General features: G+C 44.7%; 1 protein-coding gene across 1 annotated transcript in view; it reads right to left on the bottom strand.

The window, feature by feature from the left end:
* The window catches only part of lactb2 (lactamase, beta 2), a 64,433-nt gene that overhangs the window by 23,513 nt on the left and 19,108 nt on the right, over window positions 1-21,812 (bottom strand). The window contains exons 3-4 of the mRNA XM_070891253.1: window positions 20,147-20,270; window positions 1,961-2,139 (exon numbers count right to left, since the gene is read on the bottom strand). Of these exons, the coding sequence (XP_070747354.1) occupies window positions 1,961-2,139; window positions 20,147-20,270 (303 nt within the window). The remainder of the gene's footprint in view (window positions 1-1,960; window positions 2,140-20,146; window positions 20,271-21,812) is intronic.

Genomic DNA, 21,812 nt, shown 5'->3' with positions numbered 1-21,812 from the left:
AGTTTCTTCAATGATAAGGGGAGCGGGCAGGGAAGTGGACCCGAGACCATGATCGGATCAGCCATGATCGAGGGGCCATATGGTCTACTCCTGCTCCTATTTCTTATGTTATTATTCTATTAGTCCTTTTGATTATTTTCTGTACATTTTCATGACATTTTAATTATCTATGTACCTGGACCCCCAAGTCTCTTTGGACCTCAACTGTTCTTAGTTTTTCACCATTTAAAAAGTACCTTATTCTGTCCTTTTTAGGTCCAAAGTGGATGACCTCGCATTTGCCGACACTGAAATCCATTTGACACAATTTTGCCCATTCCCTTAATCTATCAATATCACTTTGTACTTTTATGCTTTCATCTGCACTGCCTACAATGCCACCTATCTGTGTCATCGACAAATTTGGATATGTGGCTTTCTTTCTCATCATCTAAGTCGTTAATAAATATGGTGAATAGTTGAGGCCCGAACACAGATCCCTGCGGGCACCACTAGTTACATCCTGCCAATAAGAATACTCTCCTGCCTTCTACCCAGGTCAATAATTTGCCTTCAATTCCATGTATTTCAACTTTAGTTAACTGTCTCTTATGAGGGACTTTATGAAATGCCTTCGGGAAGTCCATATAAATAACATACATAGACATTCCCCTGTCCAGTACTTTAGTCACCTCTTCAAAAAATTCAATCAGGTTTGTCAGGCTTGTCAGATGTGTCAGAGACTGAACTCCAAGTCATAGTCAACATCTTCACTGAGGCGTACGAAAGCATGGGCCTTACACTAAACATCCGTAAGACAAAGGTCCTCCCACCAACCTGACCCTGCCACACAGCACGGCTTCCCAGTCATCAAGATCCACGGTGCGGCCCTGGACAACGTGGACCACTTTCCATACCTCGGGAGCCTATTATCAGCAAGGGCAGACATCGACAATGAGGTTCAACACCACCTCCAGTGCACCAGCCTTCGGCCGCCTGAGGAAGAGAGTGTTCGAAGATCAGGCCCTCAAATCTGCCACCAAACTCATGGTCTACAGGGCTGTAGTGATACCCGCCCTCCTGTATGGCTCAGAGATGTGGACCATATACAGTAGACACCTCAAATCGCTGGAGAAATGCCACCAATGATGGCTCCAACGTTAGCGTCCTCGATCAAGCCAACATCCCCAGCATTGAAGCACTGACCTCACTCGACCAGCTTCGTTGGGCAGGCCACATTGTTTGCATGCCTGACAAGACTCCCAAAGCAAGCGCTCTACTCGGAACTCTTACACGGCACGCGAGCCCCAAGTGGGCAGACGAAACGTTTCAAGGACACCCTCAAAGCCTCCTTGATAAAATACAACATCCCCACCGACACCTGGGAGTCCCTGGCCAAAGACCACCCTCAGTGGAGGAAGAGCATCCGGGAGGGCGCTGAGCACTTTGAGTCTCGTCGCCGAGAGCATGCAGAAAACAAGAGCAGGCAGCGGAAGGAGCATGCGGCAAACCAGTCCCATTCACCCTTTCCTTCAACAACTGTATGTCCCACCTGTGAGAGACTGTAATTCCCGTATTTGGACTGTTCAGTCACCTAAGAACTCACTTTTTGAGTGGAAGCAAGTCTCCCTCGATTTCGAGGGACTGTCTGTGATGATGACCTTTTACAAATTCATCCTGCATCTCTCTGATCAGCTGAAAATGTTCAGGGTATAGATTCTAATAATTTCCCACCAACAGATGATAGGCTAACTGGTCTATAATTTCCTGATAGCCTTCTCTCACCATTCTTAATAGCAGAGTGACATGTGCAATTTTCCAATTTAAAGGAAAGGCTCCTGAATCAAAATAACTTTGACGATTATTGTTAGAGCATCTGCAATGTGCTCACCTACTTCCTTTAAAACCCTGGGAGGGAAACTAGCTGGTCCTGTGAATTTGTCACTCTTTAGTGCTATTATTTTCTTAATTAATTACTTACCAGGATATATTAGTTCAGCGTTAAAAGTTAGCAGCTTTTCCAAAGAAAGCATATAATTATACAGGTCCTCAAAGACTGCTGTCCCTTCTCCCAGAATGCAGTCTCCAGAAAAGATTGCATTTTCCTCTTGCAGTAATAATGCCATGTGATCACTGGTGTGTCCAGGTGTGTAAATAACCCTGGTAGCAAAAATAAAGATGCAATTCACTCTTCCATATAAAAGAGAACTTCATATACAGAACTATTGTACAGAACATTGATTTGTCACAGATATGCTAAATAGTTTAAAATGCTTGGATGAATAAGCACAAGTCAGAGTTGAAATGATACTAAACCTCCACTTCCCAGTTCTCCAGTTTTGAGTACATATAGTCAGTGTTAACATTAATTGCCCCCCAAGTTTTCTCTTGCCCTGAAAGCAATGGCCTAGAAATTCAATCATGCCCAAAAACGGGAACGCAGGAGGCATACGCCTGTTGGTATTGTCCCAGGCAGCACATAACAGTGGAGGCATTGCTCTCGTTGTAGGTCAGCTCTGTAGCTGTGCCTGAATTTCTGACAGGACTCATGAGCCATGTCCAGAGGAGCCCCTTGGTGCCCAGCAGCAAGCCTGTAACTGGACAGCCTGCTTAATATAAAAGGTGGAACAGAAGACTGGCACAGGATGGAAGAGTCATTCCTGCTATCAGGTGACCGGGCATGGACATGCATGATGCACTGTCTGTGGTTGAAAACGGCTGTACATTGTGGGAGTGTAATCTCTTTCTATTGGTAAAGATACCAGGCTGATGTTGGGGGGGGGGGGGGGGAGGTGGGGGGTTTGGTACGCAAGGCAATGTGGGTGCAGTCTACGACCTTAGACCTTGGAGAAGCCTGCAATGTGGGTGAAGCTTAGTGCACTCTTGTTGTGTTTCGCTCTTACCGAAGAATGAGATGTAGATGCTCCTTCTGGTGTAGAGAGCCTCAGTGAGCTCCCTGATACATCCGAGGACTGAGAGTTGTGAGATGTTGCTGATGTCACTTGCTGTAGCCTGAAAGGAGCCATTGGCAGTGCTGTCTGTGCCCTGGAGCATGGCTGCAGTAGGTGACATAGCTCAGTGACAGCCTCCTTTGTGCAGCAAAGGCTTCTCAGTTAAGTTCATGTAGAAGTGCTTCCTGAATACCCGCTGTGGATTTGGTGCAGTGCCCTCCCCTCCTTCTTGAGACAGGGGCTCCGGCTCTCTTCTCTCTTCCTTGGTGCACCCCTTGTCCTTCAGTGCCAAATGCAGCCTTGCCAGACCAGTCAAAATGTTTATAAGGCAGCCAACAACATTGCAACATCAACAAAATCGTCTTAGCAGTCAAACATAACTTTCCAGAGTCAAAAAACAATCCAAAAAGTGCCTGGTCAGTAACCAGCAGCCGGAAATGACAAACCAGCAACTAACCTGTAAGTACTGCATGATCCCTTTAAATAACAGTGAAGGGTCCTTCCTGCCTATTAGCGCTATGAGTTGGTGAGTTTAACGTGTGGTCAGACGTTGGATATATGCACAGTGGAGGAAGTGCATCCGGGAGGGCGCTGAGCACCTCGAGTCTCGTCGCCGAGAGCATGCAGAAAACAAGCGCAGACAGCGGAAGGAGCATGTGGCAAACCAGTCCCACCCACCCTTTCCTTCAACGGCTGTCTGTCCCACCTGTGACAGAGACTGTAATTCCTGTATTGGAATGTTCAGTCACCTAAGAACTCACATTTAGAGTGGAAGCAAGTCTTCCTCGATTTTGAGGGACTGTCTATAATGATGGGTATACCAAAACCAGAAAAAGGTCCTTCAACTGCAGCAGGACCCTAATTTTAATAATTTATTCAATGCACTCCATAGATCTGGCGTGAACTCTGGACACCTACGGAGAACCTTGATCCAATATGACGGGCGGCGCACTTCTAGCTCGCAATGAGTGTCTACTTCCTACCCGCCATATTAGAGGCTTATATGCCCGTTTAGTGCCCAACGTGGTGCCAGTGAATTTCTAGGCCAATGAATCTTGCTGCAGTGGAATTGGTGTCAAACATGTATATGGTATGTTGCCCAAGTAGCCATTCTTCATGTGTGAAGAATGACTGTCATCAAGCTACATCACTACAGGGACATCAAGCCAAGCCAAATTCTGTCCTCACCTGATTATCATTCACAAAAACTTTCAACCAGGGTCACTGGATAACGATCAGAAGGGAGAATTGTAGGCGATTTTGTATTCCCCAGGTCAGGCATTGAAACTAATTATTGCACATCTATAGCAACTCAGCTGAGATTAATTAAATCAGATTTGTAATGTTTAAATACATAGCACATGCGGTATTGGCATTTACAGAAGATATGAATGAGTGATTTCAGGCTTCCACGGGGGGAATTCCAAGTGCACAAAACAATCCCTTTGGTTACAAACCAAACATTTTTTGCATTTACTCAATACCTTGTTTCTGTATGTACATTGTTAGGCAAGTACAGTTTTTGTTTGTTTCTCATTTTATTACTCTATCCTTTATCGTTCTCTCTGTACTAAGCTATACTAACCACAATCCTACACACCTGATTCCAAATCGATCCAAAATCAACTGTGCACCAACAAAAGTGATATATTTGTACAATAGCAGCATTAGTTTCAAATTCTACAGGATGAATTCATTACTTTAATACATGAAAAATTGGGTGGATCATTCATGCCAGTGATTTCCAGATATGCACTTCTAGCAGGCCAGGCTCCGCACCAGGAATGCACATTCAAAAAACTGGCCCTCGTTAGCTATACTGGTCACTCTCTTTGAATATTCTTCCATGCACCAATTCTCTGCTGGGGAGAAGGAATTCAAAATTGTCCACAATATTCAAGATGGGGCTTTACTAATAAATTTTAAAGGTTTCAAAAAAATGTTTTCAGTTTATAATGAAATACCTTTCAAATGCAAGATTACTTGATTAGCCTGGCAGAAAATATCTTCACACAATAGGTATTCAATAATCCAAGTCAAATCTTTTGACCTTTTCTATCTTTGTTGAGGTACATCCATTCATTGTGCACATTATATACTTTCTGTACCAATCTGCATTATCTTTCATTTATCCACGTTAAAATCCAGTTGACACTCATTCCGGATCTCCTTAAATAATATACAGCAGTATTCCAGTCAACTTGTTTAGTGCCAATAGTCAATTTTACATTACGAGACCAGAAGTACCCGTCTCTTTTTGTGAGCAGCAAGGGAACGAGAATAGATACCCAGGAAACTTCACTAATCCTATCTGTCTCCAAGAGCACCTCCATTTATTTCCATCGTCTGCTTTCTATTGGCAAGGCTATTAGCAATCCAAGTGGCAAATAGTCAATCAGTAATTGAAAATCCAAGTAAATTACAACTACAACATTAAAAATTTGCAGTAGATTGGCAAGGTATAAACTACTGCACCCACAACTATATTGGCACCTCCTTAAGGCAACTATACTTTTTAAAATAAATATGGATAGTGACCCAGGATACACACAAACTTTTTTCTAGTACTGACAGACTGACTAATCTGTAATTTTATGATTACTCAAGAACTGTTCTTCAGGAACAGTGTCTTATGTTTTTCCTCTGGCTTGAACACCATCTTCAACAATATCCTCCATTTCCTTTACAGCAAAGAGTGATGTGAGAAGGATCAATTAGTTTCTGGGGGAGGGGTGGTTTACATAGAAAATAGGTGCAGGAGTAGGCCATTTGGCCCTTAGCGCCTGCATCACTATTCAATAAGATCATGGTTGATCATTCACCTCAGTACCCCTTTCCTGCTTTCTCTCCATACCCCTTGATCCCTTTAGCCGTGAGGGCCATATCGAACTCCCTCTTGAATATATCCAATGAACTGGCATCAACAACTCTCTGTGGTAGGAAATTCTACAGGTTAACAACTCTCGGAGTGAAGAGGTTTCTCCTCATCTCAGTCCTAAATGGCTTACCCCTTATCCTTAGACTATGACCCCTGGTTCTGGACTTCCCAACATCGGGAATATTCTTCCTGCATCTAACCTGTCCAGTCCCATCAGAATTTTATATGTTTCTATGAGATCCCCTCTCATCCTTCTAAACTCCAGTGAATAAAGGCCCAGTTGATCCAGTCTCTCCTCATATGTCAATCCTGCCATCCCGGGAATCAGTCTGGTGAACCTTCGCTGCACTCCCTCAATAGCAAGAACGTCCTTCCTCAGATTTGGAGACCAAAACTGAACACTATATTCCAGGTGAGGCCTCACCAAGGCCCTGTACAACTGCAGTAAGACCTCCCTGCTCCAATACTCAAATCCCCTAGCTATGAAGGCCAACATGCCATTTGCCTTCTTCACCGTCTGCTGTACCTGCATGGCAACTTTCAATGACTGATGTACCATGACACCCAGGTCTTGTTGCACCTCCCTTTTTCCTAATCTGCGCCATTCAGATAATATTCTGCCTTCGTGTTTTTGCCACCAAAGTGGATAACCTCACATTTATCCACATTATACTGCATGCATTTGCCCACTCACCTAACCTGTCCAAGTCACCCTGCAGCCTCTTAGCATACTCCTCACAGCTCACACCACCCAGCTTAGTGTCATCTGCAAACTTGGAGATATTACACTTAATTCCTTCATCTAAATCATAGATGTATATTGTAAATAGCTGGGGTCCCAGCACTGAGCCCTGCGGCACCCCACTAGTCACTGCCTGCCATTCTGAAAAGGACCCGTTTATCCCGACACTCTGCTTCCTGTCTGCCAATCAGTTCTCTCTCCACGTCAGAGTCGGAGAGGCGGGAGTCCAGGGCAGCGTCGGAGGCCTATAAAAAGACCCAGCAGGAGTTCATGAGACAGTCGGTGCAGTTGCAGCAGGGGCAGAAGGTAAACAAAGAAGCAGAAAGAAATCGAAAGGTGACATCACAGCCAAGGGGGTAAGTGATTGGTGAGTAGTTTCTCTTTTCTTTTTTTATCGTTAGGTAACCTTTATCATTGTTGTTGCCAAATTAAGTTAATCTCGGAGTTAAGTCATGGCAGAAAAGCTCGGACACGTGGTATGCTCCTCCTGTACGATGTGGGAACTCCTACATGTGCGGGAAGTATGTCCTGCTGCAGCTCCTGACAGACCGCATTGTGGCACTGGAGCTGCGGGTGGATTCACTCTGGAGCATCCACGATGCTGAAGATATCGTGAATAGCATGTTTAGTGAGTTGGTCAGACCGTAGGCAAAGGTGACACAGACAGATAGGGAATGGATGACCAATAGGAAGAGCAGTGGAAGGTAGTGTAGAAGTCCCCTGCGGTCATCCCCCTCCAAAACAGATACACCGTTTTGGGTATTGTTTGGGGGGGGGATGACTCATCAGGGGAAGGCAGCAGCAGCCAAGTCAATGGCACCGTGGGTGGCTCTGCTGCACAGGAGGGCAGGAAAAAGAGTGGGAGAGCTATAGTGGTAGGGGATTCTATTGTAAGGGGAAGAGACGCACGCTTCTGCGGCCGTAAACGAGACTCCAGGATGGTATGTTGCCTCCCTGGTGCAAGGGTCAAGGATGTCTCGGAGTGGTTGCAGGGCATTTTGGAGCGGAGGGTGAACAGCCAGTTGTCGTGGTGCATATAGGTGCCTAACAATATAGGTAAAAAACGGGATGAGGTCCTACAAGATGAATTTAGGGAGCTAGGAGTTAAATTAAAAAGTAGGACCTCAAAAGATAGTAATCTCAGGATTGCTACCAGTGCCACGTGCTAGTCAGAGTAGGAATCGCAGGATAGCTCAGATGAATATGTAGCTTGAGGAGTGGTGCAGAAGGGAGGGATTCAAATTCCTGGGACATTGGAACCGGTTCTGGGGGAGGTGGGACCAGTACAAACCGGACGGTCTGCATCTGGGCAGGACCGGAACCAATGTCCTAGGGGGAGCGTTTGCTAGTGCTGTTGGGGAGGAGTTAAAACTAATATGGTAGGGAGATGGGAACCCATGCGGGGAGGCAGAGGGAAGTAGAATGGGGGCAGAAGCAAAAGATAGAAAGAAGAAAAGTAAGTGGAGGGCAGAGAAACCCAAGACAAAAATCAAAAAGGGCCACATTACAGCAAAATTCCAAAAGGGCAAAGTGTGTTAAAAAGACAAGCCTGAAGGCTTTGTGCCTCAATGCGAGGAGTATTCGTAATAAGGTGGACGAATTAACTGCACAGGCAGCAATTAATGATTATGATATAATTGGCATCACAGAGACATGGCTCCAGGGTGACCAAGGCTGGGAACTCAACATCCAGGGGTATTCAACATTCAGGAAGGATAGACAGAAAGGAAAAGGAGGTGGGGTAGCATTGCTGGTTAAAGAGGAAATTAATGCAATAGTAAGAAAGGACATTAGCTTGGATGATGTGGAATCTGTATGGGTGGAGCTGCAAAATAGCAAAGGGCAGAAAATGCTAGTGGGAGTTGTGTACAGACCACCAAATAGTTGTAAGTGAGGTTGGGGACAGCATGCTGGGAGATCTCAGAGATGCAGTGATCATAACCATCTTTAAAAAAGGGGACAAGTCCGACTGCGGCAACTACAGAGGAATCTCCCTGCTATCAGCCACTGGGAAAGTCGTCGCTAGAGTCCTCCTCAACCGTCTTCTTCCTGTGGCTGAGGAGCTCCTCCAGGAGTCACAATGCGGATTTCATCCCCAACGGGGCACAACGGACATGATTTTTGCAGCGCGACAGCTACAGGAAAAATGCAGGGAACAGCGCCAGCCCTTATACATGCCTTCTTCAACCTTACAAAGGACTTTGATACTGTCAACCACGAGGGTCTATGGAGCGTCCTCCTCTGTTTTGGATGCCCCCAAAAGTTCGTCACCATCCTCCACCTGCTCCACGACGACATGCAGGCCGTGATCGTACGAACATAAAAAATAGGAACAGGAGTAGGCCATACGGCCCCTCGAGCCTGCTCCGCCATTCAACATGATCATGGACTCAGATCCACTTCCCTGCCCGCTCTCCATAACCCCTTATTCCCTTATCGTTTAAGAAACTGTCTATTCTGTCTTAAATTTATTCAATGTCCAAGCTTCCACAGCTCTCTCAGGCAGCGAATTCCACAGATCCACAACCATCAGAAGAAATTTCTCATCTCAGTTTTAAATGGGCAGCCCCTTATTCTAAGATTATGTGCTCTCGTTCTAGTCTCCCCTATCAGTGGAGATATCCCCTCTGCATCCACCTTGTCAAGCCCCCTCATAATCTTATACGTTTTGATAAGATCACCTCTCATTCTTCTGAATTCCAATGAGTAGAGGCCCAACCTACTCAACCTTTCCTCATAAGTCAAACCCCTCATCGCCAGAATCAGCCTTGTGAACCTTCTCTGAACTGCCACCAAAAGCAAGTATATCCTTTCATAAATATGGAAAGCAAAACTGCACGCAGTATTCTAGATGTGGCCTTACCAATACCCTGTACAACTGTAGCAAGACTTCCCTGCTTTTATACTCGATCCCCTTTGCATTAAAGGCCAAGATTCCATTGGCTTTCCTGATCATTTGCTGTATCTGCATACTAACTTTTTGAGTTTCATGCACAAGTACCCCCAGGTTCCACTGTACTGCAGCACTTTGCAATCTTTCTCCATTTAAATAATAACGTGCTCTTTGATTTTTTTTCTGCCAAAGTGCATGACCTCACACTTTCCAACATTATACTCCTTCTGCCAAATTTTTGCCCACTCACTTAGCCTATCTATGTCCTTTTGCAGATTTTGTGTGTCCTCACACATTCTCCCATCTTTGTTTCATCAGCAAACTTGGCTATGTTACACTTGGTCCTTTCTTCCAAGTCATTAATATAAGATTGTAAATAGTTGGGGTCCCAGCACTGATCCCTGCGGCACCCCACTCGTTACTGATTGCCAACCCGAGAGTGAACCATTTATCCCGACTCTCTGGCTGACGAACAGAAAACAATCCTCTATCCATGCTAATATATTCTAATATATTACCCCCAACCCCGTGAACTTTTATCTTGTGCAGTAACCTTTTATGTGGCATCTTGTTAAATGCCTTCTGGAAGTCCAAATACACTACGCCCACTAGTTCCCCTTTATCCACCCGGTTCGTTGCATCCTCAAAGAATTCCAGCAAATTTGCCAAACATGACTGCCCCTTCATAAATCCATGCTGACTCTGCCTGACCGAATTTTGCTTTTCCAAATGTCCTGCTACTGCTTCTTTAATAATGAACTCCAACATTTTCCAACCACAGATGTTAGGCTAACTGGTCTATAGTTTCCTGCTTTTTGTCTGTCTCCTTTCTTAAGGATCCTTACCAATGGGTCCATCACAGACCCAATCCATGCCCGGACCGGGGTCAAACAGGGCTGTCTCATCACCCCAAGCCTCTTCTGAATCTTCCTCGCCGCCATGCTCCACCTCACAGTCAATAAGGTCCCCACTGGAGTGGAACTAAACTACAGAACCAGTGGGAACCTGTTCAACCGTTGCCGTCTCCTGCCAGGTCCAAGACTACCCCAACCTCTGTCGTCAAGCTACAGTACGTGGGCGACGCCTGCGTCTGCGCACACAGAGAAGCTGAACTCCAGGACATAGGTGACTTATTCACAGAGGCGTACGAAAGCATGGACCTTACGCTAAACATCCATAAGACAATGGAAGTCCACCAGCCTATCCTCGTCGCACAGCACTACCCTCCAGCCATCAAGATCCATGGCGCGGCCGTGGACAACATAGACCACTTGCCATATCTCAGGAGCCTTCTATCAACAGGAGCAGGCATTGATGACGAGATCCAACACTGCCTCCAGTGCGCCAGTGCAGCCTTCGGCCGCCTGAGAAAAAGTGTGTTTGAAGACCAGACCCTCAAAACTGCTACCAAGCTCATGCTCTACAGGGCTGTAGTAATACCCACCCTCCTGTATGGCTCAGAGACATGGACCATGTACAATAGATACCTCAAGTGGCTGGAGAAATACCAACGATCATACAAATCCCCTGGGAGAACAGGCGCACCAACATGAGCGTCCTCGTCCAGGCCAATATCCTCAGCATTGAATCACTGACCACACTTGATCTGCTCCGCTGGGCAGGCCACATAGTTTGTATGCCAGACACGAGACTCCCAAAGCAAGTGCTCTACTCGGAACTCCTTCACGGTAAAAGAGCCAAAGATGGGCAGCGGAACGTTACAAGGACACCCTCAAAGTCTCCCTGATAAAGTGCGACATCCCCACTGACACCTGGGAGTCCCTAACCAAAGACCGCCCCAAGTGGAGGAAGTGCATCCAGGAGGGCGCTGAGCACCTCGAGTCTCATCGCCGAGAGCATGCAGAAATCAAGCACAGGCAGCGGAAAGAGCGTGTGGCAATCCAGTCCCACCCACCCCTTCCCTCTGTCTCACCTGTGACAGAGTCTGTGGCTCTCGTATTTGGTTCAGCCACCAAAGGGCTTATTTTAAGCGTGGAAGCAAGTCTTCCTCGATTCCGAGGGACTGCCTACGATGATGATTGTTTATAGGACTTTGCTGTGTGCAAATTGGCCACCACTTTCCCCCACATAACAGTGACTACACGTCGAAAGTTATTCATTGGCAGTAAACTGCTTTGGGACGTTCCCGAGGCTGTGAAAGGCGCTATATAAATACAGGTTAATTCTTTCTTTCTCAGGCTATTGTGAATTTAAATTTATACTCTTCGCTAAATTGTTCAACCCATGAGATAGCACCCATCAGCTATAATTTTCAAAACTATATAATTTCTTGATTCAATATTTGCTTCATCCATTTACAAAAGAAAATCGTATTAAATGGCACTACTCCCAGCAACCACAATGCTATTAGTTAGTTATAATAACTGCTGTAGCAATGAATTTTCACCCTCCATTTTGAGCAGATATCAATATCATAATATGCTACAGTACCTTAATCAACACCTTACTTTTATTCCTACTTCCTGACTTCTAAGCTTAACAAAAATAATTTCTGTATGTACCTGTAATGTAAAGTGAAAATATATCAATGACCTGAATACAAGACCTAAAGGGCAAGAGCTCTACTTGTGTAATTAAACATCTTGATCAACAAAAGAGGAGAGAGATAGTATAAAACTAAAAGGGCTTACACAAATGTAAAGAATAGTGGAGATCCCACAGACTGGGAGAGATATGTAGAACAGTAAAGGGATACAAAGAAAGGATACAAAAAGGAAATACAAGAAAAAACTTGCGAGAAATATCAAGAACATTAAAGTCTTTACAAGCATATTTAAAGAGAGTGGTTTAGGGTAATGTAGGCCCCTTAAAGACAGATGCAGGTGAAATTGTAATTGAAAATAAGGAAATGGCAGATTTGTTAAACGATTATTTTGTATCCGCCTTCACAATGGAGGAAGAAGAGAAAGTACCAGAGATACGAGGAAAACCAAAAATAAATCATAGGGAGGAACTTACTAGATTTAATACAAGTTTAAAAAATGCTATTGGAGAACATAATGTGACTAAAGATAAACAAATCTTCAGGATCTGATAGCATCCACCCCAGGGTATTAAAAGAAGTAAGTGAGGAAATTGGAGATGCTTTAGTCATGATCTTCCAAAGCTCTGATTCAGGAATTCTCCCCTGTATTGAAAAATTACAAACGTCACTCCATTATTTAAAAAGGGTGGGAGAAAGAAACCAGGAAATTATAGACCTTTTAATCTAACATCTGTTGTGGGGAAGTTACTTTAATCAGTCATTAGGGACAGAGTGATTGAGCACTTGGACAAATGCAAACTGATCAGACAGCCAGCATGGATTTGTATGGGTAAGTCATGTCTAACTAACCTAGTTTAATTTTTTTGAGGAAGTCACAAACATGGTAGATAAGCGAGTACCTATGGAGGCTATTTACATGGACTTCCAGAAGGCATTCGATAAGGTTTTACACAAGAGACGGTTAGCAAAAATGAAAGTGCATAGAGTTGGCAACCTATTGACATGAGTAGGGAAGTGGATACAAGGTAGAGTGTAGAGATAATAGATATGTACATCAATTGGCAGGATGTGATGCCCTCCACCCCCAGATCTATACTGGGGCCTCAGTTTTTCACTATATTTATCAATGACTTAGATGACGGAAGAGAGCGCTATATATCCAAGTTTGCTGATGACACTGTTTGGTGGCACAGAAAGTAGTTGGGAGCAGAAACTTGCAAAGGGACATTGATGGGATTAAATGAGTGGGCAAAACTGGCAAATGGAGTTCAGTGTGGGGATATCAGAGTTCATCCACTTTGGACCCAAGAAAGATAAATCATAGTATTTTCTAAACGGTGAGTAACTAGGAACTGTGGGGGAGCAAAGATTACAGATCCATGTACAGAAATAATTAAAAACTAGCAGACAGGTTCAAAAAATAATCAAAAAAGGATAATTGAATGTTAACCGTAGCTCTAGGGGGCTAGAATACAAAGGGGTAAAAGTTATGCTACAGTTGGATAAAGCTCTGGTTAGATTGCATCTAGAATACTGCATTCTCTTCTGGGCATGGCACCTCAAACGATAGATTGGCTTTGACAGGGGTGCAGTGCAGATTCATCAGAATTATTACATAGAATTTACAGCATAGAAACAAGCCATTTGGCCCAACAGGTCTAGGCTGATGTTTATGCTCCACATGAGCCTCCTCCCACCTTACTATCAACATATCCTTCAATTCCTTTCTCCCTCAAGTATTTATCTAGCTTCCCCTTAAATGTATCTATGCTATTCGTCTTAACTACTCCTTGTTGGGAGTGAGTTCCATGCTCTCACCACTCTAAGTATCTACTGATTCTTTTTTGGATTTAACAGTAATTATCTTATATCTATGGCTCTTAGTTTTGGACTAAGTGGGAACATCTTTTCTACATCTACTCTTTCGAACTTGTTCATAATTTTAAAAACCACTATCAGGTCATCTTTTCTGGAGAAAAAAGCCCCAGTCTGTTCAGTCTTTCCTGATGGTTGTACCCTCTCAGTTCTGGTATCAGCCTTGTATGTTTTTTTAAAAACACGTTCTCCAGTGCTTTTATCCTTTTTGTAAGTGCAAAGTACTTCTCAGCTTTTGAATTCTATTCCTCTAGAAATGTTGTTTTGTTTGCATTTTTTATGGCTTTGGTATCCTGCATTGCTACTTTAATGATTTGTGAATCTGTATCCTAGATCCCAAGATTTTTTTAGGCAAGGGTATTAAGGGATGTGGAACCGAGGCGGGTAAACAGAGTTAAGATACAGATCAGCTATGACTTAATTGAATGGCAAAATAGGCTCGAGGGGCTGAATGGCCTATTCCTGTCTTATGGTGACGACAGGTCACCAACAGGTGGACTGTATCATCATACATTATCCAGCAAGGAAAGGAAAGTCTGACATCCCCATTAAAATACCATGTCACTTAATACAGCATAGCTCTCTCTTGCACTTATCCATATTGACTCATAAGCTATTGTAATCTCTCAAATCACAATATCCTGCTATCTGGTCACTAATTTGGCTCCCCAGGAGAAATTAGTCAGCTTAGGAGGTTTCTTTCTTATGTGCCAGAAATGCAGCAATTTTCAATTCGAACTCAGCAGAGGAGGACTAAGGGTTTAATTAGGAGGGGGAAAATAGAGTATGAGATTAAGCTTGCAAAGGAACATAAAAACTGACTGCAAATGCTTCTACAGATATGTGAAGAGAAAAAAATTAGTGAAGACTAATGTAGGTCAGAATCAGGAATTCATAATGGGGAACAAGGAAATTGAAGACCAATTGAACAAATACTTTGGTTCTGTCTTCATTCCTCCCGAAAATACTAGGGGACCGAGGGTCTAGTGAGAAGAAGATACTGAGGGAACTGAGGGAAATCCTTATCAGTCAGAAAATGGTGTTAGGGAAATTGATGGGATTGAAGGCCGATAAATCCCCAGGGCCTGATAGTCTGCATCCCAGAGTACTTAAGGAAGTGGCCCTAGAAATAGTAGATGCATTGGCGGTCATTTTCCAACATTCCATGGACTCTGGATCAGTTCCTATGGATTGGAGGGTGGCTAATGTAACACCACTTTTTAAAAATGGAGGGAGAGAGAAAACAGGGAATTATAGACCAGTTAACCTGACATCGGTAGTGGGGAAAATGCTAGAATCAATTATTAAAGATGTAATAGCAGCGCATTTGGAAAGCAGTGACAGGATCGGTCCAAGTCAGCATGGATTTATGAAAGGGAAATCAGGCTTGACAAATCTTCTAGAATTTTTTGAGGATGTAACTAGTAGTGTGGACAAGGGAGAACCAGTGGATGTGGTCTATTTGGACTTTCAAAAGGCTTTTGACAAGGTCCCACACAAGAGATTGGTGTGCAAAATTAAAGCACATGGTATTGGGGGTAATGTATTGACTTGGATAGTGAACTGGTTGGCAGACAGGAAGCAAAGAGTGGGAAAAAAACAGGTCCTTTTCAGAATGGCAGGCAGTGACTAGTGGGGTACCGCAAGGTTCAATGCTGGAACCCCAGCTATTTACAATATATATTAATGATTTAGACAAAGGAATTGAATATAATATCTCCAAGTTTGCAGATGACACTAAGCTGGGTGGCAGTGTGAGCTGTGAGGAGGATGCCAAGAGGCTGCAGGGTGACTTGGACAGGTTTGGTGAGCGGGCAAATGCATGGCAGATGCAGTATAATGTGGATAAGTGTGAGGTTATCCACTTGGATGGCAAAAACAGGAAGGCAGATTATCTGAATGGTGACAGATTAGTAAAAGGGGAGGTGCAACGAGACCTGGGTGTCATGATACATCAGTCATTGAAGGTAGGCATACAGGCACAGCAGGCAGTAAAGAAAGCAAATGGCATGTTGGCCTTCATAGCAAGAGGATTTGAGTATAGGAGCAGGGAGGTCTTATTGTAGTTGTACAGGGTCTTGGCGCGACCATACCTTGAGTATTGTGTACCGTTTTGGTCTCCTAATTTGAGGAAGGACATTCTTGCTATTGAGGGAGTGTAGCGAAGGTTCACCAGACTGATTCCCGGGATGGCAGGACTGACATATGAAGAAAGACTGGATTGACTAGGCTTATATTCACTGGAATTTAGAAGAATGAGAAAGGATTTCATAGAAGCATATAATATTCTGACAGGATTGGACAGGTTAGATGCAGGAAGAATGTTCCTGATGTTGGGGAAGACCAGAACCAAGGGTCACAGTCTAAGGATAAGGGGTAAGCCATCTAGGACCGAGATGAGGAGAAACTTCTTCACCCAGAGAATTGTGAACCTGTGGAATTCTCTACCACAGAAAGTTGTTGAGTCCAGTTCGTTGGATATATTCAAAAGGGAGTTAAAGGGATCAGGGGGTATGGAGAGAAGGTAGAGTGGGATACTGAAGTTGCATGATCATATTGAATCAGGCTCGAATGACCTGCTCCTGCACCTATTTTCTATGTTTCTATGACATAGTGTACAACTATATCAAATTCCAAAAGAACAAAAAGTTCCATTATCACAGATATCTGTATATGTAGAAGTTGATCACATTTGAAGTATCAAATTTCACGCATGATGTGGAACTATTAAATCAGATTAAACAGCAGGGTATAAAATTGTTTTACCAATTTCACAAGATAATTACAAATGAGGATGGCCATTCAGTCCATCTTAGTTCATCAATCCAAAATGATCATAAAGTCCTCCACTGCATGGTCCAATTGTTTATTATAACGATCTCAGGATTTTCATGTCCACTACCTTATCATTCATGTAATGGTCACTCTTTGTGTATTTCCTGATATCATATATTTGCTTTCTGATAGTTTGAATCTGTGTCCCCTTGCACTATTAAAAATTTGAAGCAATAATTTTATTACGTTAAATATACTCTATAAAATCACAGCTCAGGCATTTCCCTTCCCGTCATTCCTCATAACTCAAACCTTTGATACTCGGGTTCAGCTTTGTAGTTCCCTATACTTCTGCTAATGCTTGAATGTATGTATTCCCTTATGTATTCACAACCAGAACTGGATACCGTACACAAGATGAAGTCTGACCAACAATGTAGTTTAATCATGACTTCCTGTAACTGTATTATTCTCATCATAGGCGGTCCGTCGAACGAGGATGACTTGCTTCCATGAGTTCTCAGGTGTTTCAATGAAGGACCCGATGTTCCAGTCCTGAACTCCAAATGAGGGGGTAGAAGGTGCCTGTGCGGGAATTTTTTTTTTTTTAAACGTGTGGTGACCGTTGCACACCAGCCACCACATGGGCTTGACAGAGCTAGGCCTTTATCCAGTGGCAAGGGTTAATCAGGACATATTATTCTACTGCTTTGATGACTGCTGTTCTGCATTGGTTAGACATGATGGGGCCATAGAATAATAGACGTTTATGGCACAGGAGATGACCATTCGACCCATGGTGTCCATGCCGGCCAAAAAAATGAGTTTTCCAGCCTAATCCCATTTTCCACCTCTTGGTCTATACTCTTGTAGGTTACAGCAACTCAAGTGCATATCTAAGTACTTTTAAATGCAATGAGGGTTTCTGCCTCTATGATCCTTTCAGGCAATGAGTTCCAATCCCTCATCAACCTCTAGGTGAAAAAAGTTCTCCTCAACTCCCCTCTCATCCTTCTACCAATTACTTTATATCTATGTCCTTGGTTATTCTGCTCGGGAGAAATAGGTCCTTCCTATCCACTCTATCGAGGCCCCTTATAATGTTATACACCTCAATCAAGTCTCCCCACAGCCTCCTCTGTTCCAAAGAAAACAATCCTAGCCTATCCAAGCTTTCCTCAGTGAAAATTCTCCAATTCTGGCAACATCCTCGTAAATTTTTACTTTTGAGTGGCCAGACGGTGGAGTGCATTGGCTGGCCACTCGTTTGGCAGGAAAGAGACGGCTGCGATTTTGAGGCCCGAGCCTCATTTGAATTTGGCAGACTGCAAACAAGCGTCCTACATAGAAAATAGGTGCAGGAGTAGGCCATTCGGCCCTTTGAGCCTGCACCACCATTCAATATGATCATGGCTGAACATGCGACTTCAGTACCCCATTGCTGCTTTCTCTCCATACCCCTTGATCCCTTTAGCCGCAAGGGCCACATCTAACTCCCTTTTGAATATATCTAATGAACTGGCCTCAACAACTTTCTGTAGTAGAGATTCCAGATTCACAATTTTCTGAGTGAAGAAGTTTCTCCTCATCTCGGTCCTAAATGGCTTATCCCTTATCCTTAGACTGTGACCCCTGGTTCTGGACTTCCCCAACATCGGGAACATTCTTCCTGCATCTAACCTGTCCAATCCCATCAGAATTTTATATGTTTCTTTGAGATCCCCTCTCATTCTTCTAAATTCCAGTGAATATAAGCCTAGTCGATCCAGTCTTTCTTCATATGTCTTCCCGATGTATCTTGCGCTCTGCATCCTCAGGAATGTCAGCCAACTAGAATGCCGGCAGAGGCCCGCAAGTAGGTGCTCAGAGGGGATGGATACGATGCGAAGGCGGGGCGAGACCGGTCAGGCAGTGACCTACATTTTAAAAAATCATTCAGGGGATGTGGATATTGCCCATCCGTAATTGCCCTCGAGAAGGTGGCAATAAGCCGGCTTCTTGAACCACTGCAGTGCTGTTAGGGAGGGAGTTCCAGGATTTTAACTCAGCGACGATGGAGGAAAAGTGGTATATTTCTAAGTCAGGATGGTGTGTGACTTGGAGGGGTAGTGTTCCAATGCGCCTGCTGCCCTTGACCTTCAAGATAGTAGAGATACTAGATTTGGGAGATGCTGTCGAACAAGTCTTGGTGAGTTGCTGCATTGCATCTTGTAGATAGTACACACAGCAGCCACGGTACGACGGTGATGGAGGGAGTGTTAAGGTGGTGGATGGGCTGCTTTGTCCTGGATGATGTTGAGCTTCAAGTGTTGTTGGAGCTGCACTCATCTAGGCAAATGGAGAGAATTCCATCACACTCCTGACTTGTAGATGGTGGAAAGGCTTTGGGGAGTCAGGTGGTGATTCACTCGCTGCAGAATACCCAGCCTCTGACCTGCTCTTCTGGCCACTATATTTATGTTGCTGGTCCAGTTAACTTTCTGGTCAATGGTGACGCCCCCCCCCACCCCAGGATTTTGATGGCGGGGGATTAAACGATGGTAATGTCAAGGGCAGGTGTTTGATTCTCTCTTGTTAGAGATTGTCATTGCCTGGCACTTGTGTGGTGTGAATGTTACTTGATACTAAGCCTAAATGTTGTCCAGGTTTTGCTGCATGTGGGCACAAACTACTTTATTATCTGAGGAATTGCGAATGGAACTGAACACTGTGCAACCATCAGAGAACATCCTCACTTCTGACCATATGATGGAGGGAAGGCCATTGATGAAGAAGCTGAAGATGGTTGGGCCTAGGACACTGTCCTGAGGAACTTCTCCAGCAATGTCCTGAGAGCAAGATGATTGGACTCCAATAACCACAACTATCTTCCTTTGTGTTAGATATAATTTCAGCCAATGAAGAGTTTTTCCCCGATCCCCATTGATTCAATTTTCTTAGGGTCCCTTGGTGGCACTCGGTCAAATGCTGCCTTGATGTCAAGGCAGTCACTTTCACCTCACCTTTAAGTGGAGTCAGAAGTAGCACTTCCAGCTCCATTAAATGTTTTTTTTTAATTTCCAGCCAATTCCTGATCAGAACGCAGTACACATGGGCGGAAGGTTGGTCTTGCAAGCTCTACCCATGTTTTCCTTACAATTACAATCAGAGTTCTAACTATGTCATTAGGGCCCTGATTTGCATGGGAAAGAGGCCTACTGCTTATTTCAGGCAGGCAATTCAGATGGCCAACAGCAAACCCATGTGAAAGTAGCATATGGCCGATTGCCAAGTTTAATGGGGCGATAAGGATACTGACCCTATTTCAAGGCCCATACCGCCAATTTTCCCCAGGCCCTGTAAAGTGTTGAGTCTATTGCGATTCCTACGTCTCTTTCAACTTCATCCTTTTAATTACTGCATTTTGCAATGATTTATATATTACTGTATGCAGTTAATTCAGACTCAAATAATTCCTTGATTTCTATCAGATGTAATAGGCATACATTTACAGATATAACAAGAATCAAAAACTTGCTCATTAAAAAGGCAACATTATGTCCAATACCTCAGTGTGGCTCCCTCAGTCTTCAACACATCTCCATCCTTTAGATATGTGTACTGCTTTTCACCTTTTCCGATTGTCTCTTTTTGAGGTGGTCTGTGTGAAAGTTTGCTAATTTGAACATCGCCTTATAAAATTCAAACAGGCACATTAATAAACAGCAATGGTTTAATTTATTTACAATCTTAGAAGATATCATAGTCCTAGTTAAGAAAATGTAGACCATTTACAAATCTGAAAACACTCAAGGAATTAGATACAGTGGGCCCAAGTTTCCACATGATTCGCGCCTGATTTTTAGGAGCAATTGGTGGAGAACGGACTATTTTAGAAATCGCAATTCTCCACATTTTTTTTTCTGCAGTTCTAGTCAGGTAGAACAGTTCTAGTTTAGAACAGAATTTTTTCTTCAAAAGGGGGCGTGTCCGGCCACTGACGCCTGATTTGAAAGTTTCCACAGTGAAAATGTACTCCAAACTAAAGTAGAATGGAGCCAGTGAAGATTTTTGTAGAACTGAAAAAACCTGTTCTACACATTAAAAAATCAGGCGCAGGTTACAAATTAGGTGTCCAGAACGAGGTGGGGGGGAGGGGGGGGGGGAAGGGAACTCATTAAATTCGACAATAAATCCTTATTTATACTTCTACAAATATTATACAAATAAATCCAACCTGAATAAACATTTATAAGCCAAGAAAAGATTAAATAAACCATCTTCCTACCTGTGTGAAAGTGCTTCAGCCAGGGAGAATTCTGCAGCCGTTCGTGCCGCTGAGCGGGAGGGGGAGAGAGAGAGAGAGAGAGGGAGGGAGAGAGAGAGAGAGAGTGGGGGGGGGGGAGGGAGGGAGAGAGAGGGGGGGGAGGGAGGGAGAGAGAGGGGGGGAGGGAGGGAGAGAGAGGGGGGGGAGGGAGGGAGAGAGAGGGGGGGAGGGAGGGAGAGAGAGGGGGGGGAGGGAGGGAGAGAGAGGGGGGGGAGGGAGGGAGAGAGAGGGGGGGGAGGGAGGGAGAGAGAGGGGGGGAGGGAGGGAGAGAGAGGGGGGGAGGGAGGGAGAGAGAGAGAGAGAAAGAGGGAGGGAGAGAGAGAGGGGGAGGGAAGGAGAGAGAGAGAGGGGGAGGGAGGGAGAGAGAGAGAGGGGGAGGGAGGGAGAGAGAGAGAGAGAGAGGGAGGGAGGGAGGAGAGAGAGAGAGGGGAGGGAGGGAGAGAGAGAGAGGGGGAGGGAGGGAGAGAGAGAGAGAGAGGGGTAGGGAGGGAGAGAGAGAGAGAGGGGGAGGGAGGGAGAGAGAGAGAGAGCGGGGGGGGGGGGGGTGAGAGAGAGAGAGGGGGTAGGCGTGGGAGAGGTCAGGTCGGATCGGATCCAGTCCGGGAGCGGGTGTCGGGTCTGGTCGGCGGGGGAGGGGAGCGGGTGTCGGGTCTTGTCGGGGGCGGGGAGCAGGAGCTGGCCGTGGGAGGAGCCTTATTCACGCAGCCCCAGTGAGGCCATTCAGCCAGGGCTAGGGGCTGCGTGCTTCGGGCCCCTCCCACACAGTTCGGCGCCTGGAGCTACTGCACTTGCGTTTTCAGCGCCGGGACCTGGCTCCGCCCCCCCCACAGCTCGTGCTGGCTGCGCCGAGGGCCAGAGGACCTGTAAGTAGGTGGAGAATACCAAGGATTTTTTTAGGCGCCGTTTT

Source organism: Pristiophorus japonicus, chromosome 1, assembly GCF_044704955.1.
Source record: "Pristiophorus japonicus isolate sPriJap1 chromosome 1, sPriJap1.hap1, whole genome shotgun sequence".
NCBI classification, from domain to species: Eukaryota; Metazoa; Chordata; class Chondrichthyes; family Pristiophoridae; genus Pristiophorus; species Pristiophorus japonicus.
The sequence above is the reverse complement of the archived record's forward strand: the minus strand, read 5'-3'. Positions and strand labels throughout refer to the sequence as shown.